This window comes from Argopecten irradians, chromosome 3, assembly GCF_041381155.1.
Source record: "Argopecten irradians isolate NY chromosome 3, Ai_NY, whole genome shotgun sequence".
In the NCBI taxonomy this organism is placed as follows: Eukaryota; Metazoa; Mollusca; class Bivalvia; order Pectinida; family Pectinidae; genus Argopecten; species Argopecten irradians.
Genome location: NC_091136.1, coordinates 12,521,582 through 12,531,972, shown reverse-complemented (window position 1 = coordinate 12,531,972; position 10,391 = coordinate 12,521,582). Strand labels below are relative to the sequence as shown.

The window sequence follows — 10,391 nt, the reverse complement described above, 5'->3', positions numbered from 1 at the left end:
TTTAACGCTCCCGTGATTATGCTATGTCTATATTGTTTAGCCCTTAATAACAGACATTATAAATATACCACCCGTCGAATTAACATATTTCGACATGGACAATTCAACCACGAAGAATTTCTAGTGTACCATGACTATTAAAGGCCCACTACCTTTCCGAAACGGCTTTTAATTTTTAAAATGGGAAAGTTAAACGAGATCGATATTTTTGTATAGACGCTAAAGTTATTAACTTACCGTTAATACTACACGTGTCATCACATTCTGATCAATTTGATTAAAATGAATAAAATTTTCATAACGCGGGTCGTCTTATGTTTTCCGCCGTCGTCCTAAATACCGCGCGGTAGTTGACTATCACTGCGCCAGACGGCAAAACAGCGAAATAACTCTCCACTGTTATCAAACATTATTTGGTGTTGTAACCTCATCTTAGGCCATTGGTATATATTTTCTGATGTTATTAATGTTTTTAAGAAACCTTTATGTTTTCCTCCGGAAAGGTAGTGGGCCTTTAATTTTTAAAATGGGAATATAAAACGAAACCGATAATTTTGTAGTATTGCTTGCCGTTAATACTACATTTATCATCCCCTTTTGAACAATATAATTAAAATAAATAAAGTGTTAATTTGCATAACGCGGGTCGTCTTATGTTTTCCGCCGTCGTCCTAAATACCGCGCGGGATTTGAGTAACGTTTTTTTTAAAGACCCCTTAAACTAGTAAGTTTTTGTATGGCTATATTTCACATCTTAGGTTTATTTGAACATAACTTAGTTGATATAAAGTCTCTATGCATTCGTTTTAACCTTAGATATTACTGTTGACTCGTAGATCGTTGTGTTGTTTGTATTTGGACAAAAGATGCAAACAACTGCACACCATTTAAGTCTACAGGGTTGAATACATGTATCTGTCAACAAATAACCATGCCATTAAGTTAACTTATGTTATCGCATGTTGAAGTAGCGATCGTTTTACCAGATTCGATTTTACAAAAGCATGCACATCGAGTCCTTGTTGACCTTGTCCGGAAAATGGAAAACCTTACCTTTGCCGTAATATAGTAAATGTAATAGATGTAAACCCATATATAGTCAATAGAATAGACGTAAATCGCTATATAGTCAATGAAATAGACCTATACCCATTTAAGGTCAATGGAATAGACGTAAAACTATACATAGTCAATTGGATAGACGTAAACCCATTTATAGTCAATGGAATAGATGTAAATATATATATTGTCAATGGAATAGACGTAAACCTACATACAGTCAATGGAATAGACGTAAACCCATATATAGTCAATGGAATAGACATAAATCCATAAATAATCAATGAAATAGACGTAAACCCATATAAAGTTAATGTTATTGATGTAAACCCATATTGAGTCAATAAAATAGACGTAAACCCATATATAGTCAATGGAATAGATGTAAATATATACATTGTAAATGGAATAGACGTAAACCTACATACAGTCAATGGAATAGACGTAAACCCATATTAAGTCAATAAAATAGACGTAAACCCATATTAAGTCAATAAAATAGACGTAAACCCATATTAAGTCAATAAAATAGACGTAAATTCATATAAAGTTAATGTTATTGATGTAAACCCATATTGAGTCAATAAAATAGACGTAAACCCATATAAAGTTAATGGTATTGACGTAAACCCATATTGAGTCAATAAAATAGACGTAAACCCATATAAAGTCAATGGAATAGATGTAAATATATATATTGTCAATGGAATAGACGTAAACCCATATAAAGTTAATGTTATTGATGTAAACCCATATAAAGTTAATGGAATAGACGTAAACCTACATACAGTCAATGGAATAGATGTTAATCCATATATAGTCAATGGAATAGATGGAAAAACCATATATGGTCAATGAGATAGATGTAATTCCATATATAGTCAATGAAATAGATGTAAACCCATATATAGTCAATGAAATACACGTTAACCCATCTTAAGTTAATGGAATAGACGTAAACCCATATATAGTCAATGGAATAAACGTAAACCCATATATAGTCAATGGAATAGACGTTATATAATGCAGTGACAATCATGAACACAAACTGATCAAACTGTCTCACGTTCACGTCTCAATAAGATGGTACGTCATGAAACCTGTATATGACTCGATCCTATAATTTGATCTTGTCGCATCGCCTAAGGATGAATGTTTATGACCCCTATAACTCGATCTCTTCCAATCGCCTATGGATAAATGTTTATGACCCTTATAACTTGATCTCTTCCAATCGCTTAAGGACAAATGTTTATGACCCCTATAACTAGATAACTTCCAATCGCATATGGATAAATGTTTATGACCCCTATAACTTGATCTCTTCCAATCGCTTAAGGACGAATGTTTATGACCCCTATAACTTGATCTCGTCCTATCGCCTAAGGATAAATGTTTATGAACCCTATAACTTGATCTCGTCCTATCGCCTAAGGATAAGTGTGCATGATCCCTATAACTCGATCTCGTCCCATCACCTAAGGATAAGTGAATATGGCCCCTATAACTCGATCTCGTCTCATCGCCTAAGGATAAATGTTTTATGACCCCTATAACTCGATCTCGTCCCATCGCCTAAGGATAAGTGAATATGACCCCTATAACTCGATCTCGTCCTATCGCCTAAGGATAAGTGTGTATGGCCCCTATAACTCGATCTCGTCCCATCGCCTAAGGATAAGTGTTTATGACCCCTATAACTCGATCTCGTCCCATCGCCTAAGGATAAATGTTTATGACCCCTATAACTCGATCTCGTCCCATCGCCTAAGGATAAGTGTTTATGACCCCTATAACTCGATCTCGTCCTATCGCCTAAGGATAAATGTGTATGACCCCTATAACTCGATCTCGTCCTATCGCCTAAGGATAAATGTGTATGGCCCCTATAACTTGATCTCGTCCCATCGACTAAGGATAAGTGTGTATGACCCCTATAACTCGATCTCTTCCAATCGCCTAAGGATAAATGTTTATGACCCTTATAACTTGATCTCGTCCCATCGCCCAAGGATAAATGTTTATGACCCCTATAACTTGATCTCGTCTCACAAGGAGGAGGGACATGGAAATTAAGTTTCCACGTCAAAAGTATACGAATTCCAAATGAACAATAATGAGTTGTTATGAAGTGTTAATTAAATATTGTATTTAAACATTGTTACGGTAATATACATCATAAGTAGTCGCTGGCAGCTTACAACGACTGTGTGCTCGGTTGCCTATAGTCGCTACTCTAACAAAACGATATTTTTTCCAAATGGATATTACTGCTATATGGTGTCATTTTGAAATTGACATTTAAAAAAATAACTGAGATTTATCACTGTTATTATTTCCAATCAAATAGCAGCTGTAACGTTCAACAATCGGAGCTACATATATTTGGTAACCATGACTATTCAGTCATTCTTGGTAACCCAAATTAACAAATATTCAACTACGAATCCACAAATTTAAACATACTATGTAAACATATCAATTGAACTGTATTTTATTGCGTATATAGTGGTATGAACATAATAGGATACAGTCATGGCACTTTAGCACTACATTAGAGTATGACCGTGTTATTGCGTCCATTCTATTGTTAACGTAATGAAACTAACGTATTTTAGCGTCAACTGAATTTTGTATTATTATGTCGAAACATTTTGACTTAAAGAGTTATTTTATAGACGTAGTTGAAACTAGGCTTAGTCGAATGCCAGCATATAGTAGTGTAAAATATATGAAAATAATCCATTTTTATATGCCAGCATATAGTAGTGTAAAATATATGAAAATAATCCATTTTTTTCACCTTTGATAAGGCCATTTTCTATTTTTATAATTATACATATCTGATCCTTGGTGTTTTATGTACACAACTGTAGACATAGTATGTTGTCGTATGCGAATGCTTACAAATTGTGATACAGAAAATATCATTCTCTTCCATAGAACGTGAAATAATTAACTAACACTATATCAAATGCTGCGATTGTCTCAATAATGTATTTGTTCGTTCAAAATGCGGCATCGCCCTTATTGCCTCGACAGTTACATAACTGTGTTCCATTGCATAAACTCTACATTTATTGAAAAATTTCGCGTAAAGAAAGTATCACAGCCAAATGCATAGCATGATAAATTCACACCCTCGCACTCGTTTATCGTAGATTCCATTTCCTTAGTTTATTCTATCTCGTTTTGTTCAAGTCCGTTCTCCGTATTAACAGTGGTTATGCATCATGGATAAGTTATCTGTGATGCGGAATAGCAGAACAATGCTAATAGACCATATCATATCTACGGAATGATGAGGCGTATCTCTTCATCATCACGCCACAAGCAGGTGTTCCACATCGAACCTGATATCAAACCATGTCAAAGATATGATTTCACTGGTGTGGAAATACATTACAAACAGTATATGATACGTGTTTGAGAAGAAGACTTCAAAGAAAGGTAAGAAATATGTCTTTTGATGAACGGTAAACAAAATAAGAATCATTCTCTACAGTGAACAATTAGCGTATTCTTTTAATGGTTGAATGGATTGCTAAAAACTGGACGAAAAAAACCCAATGCTAATGTCACCACAAACGCCATTATGGACACAACCATTTCTTTATTTTGTCAATATACGGTCATTTTTAATTCGGATCAGCATATAACTCACACTAAGGTCACCTTCATGAAAACGGAAAGCATGCTTATTCTAATTTGTAATTTATTCTACAGGACCGGTATACGATTAGTAGAACAGCGTTTTGTTACTTTTTGGCCTTCCGTAAGATAATATTGTGTTGATGGTATGTTTTAAGTCTCGACATTGTAATTTTGCAATTTTTCTATTTAAAGATGCTCCACCGCTGACAGAGCATAAATGATATTCAATATTTGAACAATGGTTGGTGTTTAATCGTGTATATATATGTCTAATTAACACAAAAAATAATATAAAACGATTTATTTTGCCTTTGGTGCATGTGAAATCAGTACTTCATTCCAGAATTTTTTCGGGATACAATTAATTATTTTTTTCATATTTTTAACTTGAAGTAAAATAAGAAGCCCAAATTTAAGTAACTTTTGTAACTGATGAAAAATACTAAATCGTCTGCTCCTGTTTTAATAGTGAAAAATATCATTTGTCAGCGATGGAGCATCTTTAAGATATATTTGTCTAGTATAAACATCGATAATATCTAAATGTGCAAAAGATATTTTTTATTCACACAGATTATAACTTTCCGAAATAAAACGGAAACATTTATAAATTTCGCTTTAAAATTATAACTTTGTGCGAGAAAACTGAATCTTAGTCACGAAATCTGAAATTGATTTGCATACAATCATAAATTATAATATCATTGTAAAAAGGCAAAAACAAAAGTGAAATAAAATAACCACAAAGCTAAAACATGGCATATACATATGTTTTGTTCATTATTCTTTTTCCGCGCGATAGTCAATATTAGCTTAATAAAAACTAAGAAAAGAATACTTTAAAGCATCTTTATTTCACGATTCCAGAGTTAAATCAAAATTGCGGACGTTATTTTTTGCGGATTCAAAGCCTGAATATCATCGAAGTAAATCATTCACTGAGATGAACTTTCGCGAATTTACTTTAATGACGAAAGATGGCTTAATGATGATTTTTACCTGTTACAGACACCATGGAACAAAGCGCCACAGTGATAATGATTCTGATTATAACTGGATGTCATTGCCAGTCTTATGAAAATACAGAAAATGACGATTTGAGAAGGCACCCCAAAACGTTTGGCAAAAGCAATTCCGCCTTGGCATCGAGTGACAAAAATAATCCAACATCTCCTTTTGCCATTTCTGAAAGTGGAACGTTAGGAAAAGGGATGGGGATGAAACCGGGATCGGGAAGTGGAGGTAAGTCCCCGTTCTCTATTTCTGGAAGTGGATCTCATGGTGGAGGAACGAGTAGCAAACCTGGGTCCGGAAATACAAGGAGTTCCCCATTCGCTATTTCCGGAAGTGGATCTTTAAGTGGAGGGACAAGTCTGATTTCTGGATCCGGAAATTCTCCATATACCATTTCTGGGAGTGGATCTGTTGGAGGAATGGGTAACAAACCGGGATCCGGACATGGAGGAAATTCTTCTCCGTTTTCTATTTCAGAAAGTGGATCTTTCAATGGAGGGATGGGTCAGACATCTGTATCCGGGAATTCTCCAAATACCATTTCTGGGAGTGGATCTGTTGGAGGATTGGGTAACAAACCAGGATCCGGACATGGAGGGAATTCTTCTCCATTCTCTATTTCTGGAAGTGGATCTTTTAGTGGAGAGATGGGTCAGACATCTACATCCGGAAATTCTCCATTTGCAATTTCTGGTAGCGGGAATGGAGGAAACTCACCCTTTTCTATTTCTGGGAGTGGATCTGTTGGCAGCGGCATGGGTAATAAGCCTGGATCCGGAAGCGGAGAAAATTCTTCTCCATTCTCTATTTCAGGAAGTGGATCTTTTAGTGGAGGGATGGGTCAGACATCATCTGAATCCGGAAATTCCCCATTCACCATTTCCGGGAGTGGGTCTTTCGGAGGAGGAATGAGTCAGATATCTGGATCCGGAAACTTCCCATTCACCATTTCCGGAGGTGGGTCTTTCGGAGGAGGGATGAGTCAGACATCTGGATCCGAAAATTCCCCGTTCACCATTTCCGGGTCTTTCGGTGGAGGGATGCCTGGATCCAGTGATGGGGGAAATTCCCCTTTCTCTATTTCGGGAGGTGGGTCGTTCAGCGGAGGGATGAGTCAGATATCTGGATCCGGGAATTCTCCATTCGCCATTTCTAGCAGCGGAAACAGAGACAATTCACCCTTCTCGATGTCCGGTGGTAAAAAAGGTATTATGGGTGGAACCGCCATGGGAGCATCTGCATCCGGTGCAGGGATGGAGAGTCCATTTAGTACTGGAGTCTCAGCGGGAGCCGGAAGTGGACAAGGGTCATTCAGTGCGTCTTCTTCTGAACATAATGGGAAAATGGGCGGAAGCGGTAAAGGTATGTGATAAATGATGTCGACAAAAAACAATTATACAACTTCACGTTAAATACTAGTAGTTATTTTAACACATTATATATATATTTACTGAAGGTATGCCGAGTCCGTTTGAAACAGGATTATCAGCCGGGGGTCCAGGAAGCATGACGGGCGGTGCATTTACTACAGACATGACAAGTCACGGTCCTGGTGGACTAGCAGGCGGCGCGTTCGACTTAGGAACCGGAAGTCAAGGGCCTGGTGGTTTGGCAGGTATTGTTATGGCATAGATTTCTTAAAGACCGCCGACAGAGTATAAATGATATTCATTATTTGAACAATAATTGGTGTATTATCGTGTATATATATGTCTAATTAACGCAAAAAATAATATGAAATACTTTATTTTGCCGTTGCTCAATCAGTACTTCATTCCATATAGGATATTGTGCAATGGAATTTTTTCGGGATGCAATTAATTTTTTTTCATATTTTTAACTTGAAGTAAAATTAGAAGCTCAAACTTTTCAATGCTAGTAATGGTTTAAAGTAAGTAACTTTTGAAACTGAAGAAAAATACTAAATCCTGTTCTCTCTTCTCCTGTTTTTGATAGTGAAAAAATACCATTTGTCGGCGGTGGAGCATCTTTAAATAATGATAGTTCAAGATCGCCAAATATGGTTAGAAGCTGTTAAATTCTATAAAATCTTACCTGGGCACAGAGTAATACTAACATTGACTTCTAATATTTAACATTTTTCGTCCGATTAGAGACATTAATTAGGATATTATAAATCACAGAGACAACGTTAACGTAAACAAGTAAACCTGTGTGATACGTCATATGTGTTCCCTGGTGTTTCGATACCGCGAATATGAAGTTCGTGAAAATGTCGATTCTCATAGTTAAAAGAAACATAATGATCTATTGTCTATAGGAGGGAAATTTGACATAGGTGGAAGTACTGGGCTGGAACTTAGTGCTGGGGCTGGTCTCGGTGGTTCACAAGACAACAGTCTTTACGATACAGACAAGTACCAGGCGATGCTACAGGAACAGTTCAACAGCGACGTGTACGAGAAAGGTCTTACCGGAACCTCATTCTCCGGGAGCAGTCTTACCGGCGACCCCTCATTCTCTGGGAGCACTTCAGGATCAAATGAACATACCAGTCTTGTGGATTATGACAAAAATCCATATTATAGTCTTGGTTCTTATTCCGTGTCATCTGGATCTGGCTGGAGTTCTACATCACAAGGTCAGTGATAACAACTTTTTGACAGATATTTGTTTGTGTGTTCATTACAAATAACAAGCCTTCCTCCATTAGCATACGGATGCGCTTCTAGGAAGTAGGCAACGAAACATCCATGTTTCGTCTTTGATTCGATTTCCCCATGCAATATAAGTAATCAAAAATATATGTATAATAACATTTCAATTAAATAAAAACATTAATATAACGAATAAAGCCATATCGAGTGTTCAGCTTTTTTGCTTTACAGTATTTGCAACATTAAATAAGCTGAAGTTGGCCTTCAAAGAATCATTTACCCTGCATCCAGGTCTTGAAATTAAAACCAATAGTTGCTGGTAGAATAAGCAAATCAATTGTGATCTAAATCTTAGGGATCATTGATGCTGGGAAGGGGACTGGTGCTAATCCTTTCGATACAAAAAGTTACTCTTCCGCCTCAAAAAGACCATTTACTACCTCCAAGTCTAGCACCGGAAGTAGTTACTTAAGTGGAAACAACTTAATTGGCGGAAGCAGTTATTCAACAGGGATGAGTGGGAAACCTTTGTACACAGGTAGGGCAATTAAAAAGATTATTCAATTTATGAAACATTTCATATGTCGTAATCATGGTCAAAACGGTTTTTTTTAATTGCCGTCGTGTTTCGGAGTGTACCTATAATATTATAAAATGTGGAAGACATTACCAAATAACTATACTTTTAATCCTCCAGAAGAAATGCTGAGTGGCAAGACAGATGCTGGCGCTGGACTCTTTTCCAATTCTTACCAATCAGGAGGGAGTTCGGGGTCATCATTTACTTCAAATACTGGACGCTTTGACACATCAGGTACAAACAATGGCATTTTCATCCTCTGATTGAATAACACTAGCTTTTCAGCCAATCAAAATACTTGCATCTTGAAAATGAATCCGAGAACAATGAGGGGAGATTATTGATCATAATTGCAATCTCATGAAATTGTTGATACTTGTAACGAGCACGTTCAATTTGATTGAAAACAAGTCAGAAAGGCTATTTTGAATACAACTCCGTTAATCAAGGATCCGCTGTCAATATGATATAGTTTATTATATAATGTTACATCTTAAAGGGCTGCGCGGTGATCATGAAAAGATAAAGTGAGCATTGTAAAACATAGTTATGACTGTGTTATGCTTTTTAACCATTTATATGATTAAAATTATCGTGGAAGGAAACTTTCAGATCTGGCGCTTACTTATAAAGATATTTTTAAACTCAAGCAGACACATCGAATGATGCGCGTTATGGAACACCTTTCGATGCACCTTACAATGAACTATTGTCCAACCCACTGACATCGTCATACGGTAACGCTGGACAAGGAACCGGTGTTACTGGTTACAGTGGGGGAAGTTCCCCTAGTGACTCCGTCAATTCCCTTTTCCCGGTCAATCAAGGATTTGGTTCCTCGGCATTGGGAGTAGGTGCTTTAAACAGTCCAGCTGGGAATCCAAACAATCAGGCTGGGTCCTATGTCACATTCAATTTATCACGGAGTGAGTATAATTCATCAAAGAACATCATTTCGACTTTTATACAGTATACAAATGTACTTGTGATGAAGCCATATATGTTTTTTTTCTAAGTATAACACTTGTATCGTAATTGGCAGTTGTCATTTCGTCGAAAATACTGCCTATAGTATCTTTAACGATGTAATGTATTCATACATAATTTCAATAATGCCCTAATAGTATTATGTCTCCCACTGATGTAATGTATTCCTGCATCTGTTTAATTATTGGAGTTAGACGTTTGAACAATGTGATGCAGTTTTGGCAATAACATTTTATAATGCATTTTCACGTTATTTCAACACATCGAAAATATTCCATTATGTAATGTTAATGTAATCTACTTACTCTGCAGGAAGAAGGATGCCTACATATGTGCATAATACTTTATTTGGAAGGATTCGGGAATAGTCTACCTCGAGCATCGAACTGACAAAACGTTTTCGTGCTTGAAAACTTTTGTCAAATGTCAATTCTATGTATGCATATTCATGTATTAAATGTCTTTAAACTACTTAGCTT

At 36.4% G+C, this 10,391-nt stretch overlaps 1 protein-coding gene across 2 annotated transcripts; it reads left to right on the top strand.

Moving 5' to 3' along the window:
• Positions 1-4,459: 4,459 nt before the first annotated feature.
• Positions 4,460-10,383, top strand: LOC138317563 (uncharacterized transmembrane protein DDB_G0289901-like). Of its 2 annotated transcripts, none has more exons than XM_069259328.1 (8): positions 4,460-4,509; positions 5,722-7,089; positions 7,184-7,342; positions 8,009-8,329; positions 8,701-8,883; positions 9,043-9,159; positions 9,579-9,851; positions 10,225-10,383. In XM_069259328.1, exons 2-8 carry the CDS (start codon positions 5,727-5,729, stop codon positions 10,278-10,280), a joined length of 2,472 nt encoding a protein of 823 aa, XP_069115429.1. In that variant the 5' UTR covers positions 4,460-4,509; positions 5,722-5,726; the 3' UTR covers positions 10,281-10,383. The 2 variants fall into 2 exon arrangements, with proteins under 2 accessions (XP_069115429.1, XP_069115428.1); XM_069259327.1 differs by having other exon boundaries at positions 9,576-9,851.
• The last annotated feature ends 8 nt before the right edge of the window (positions 10,384-10,391 follow it).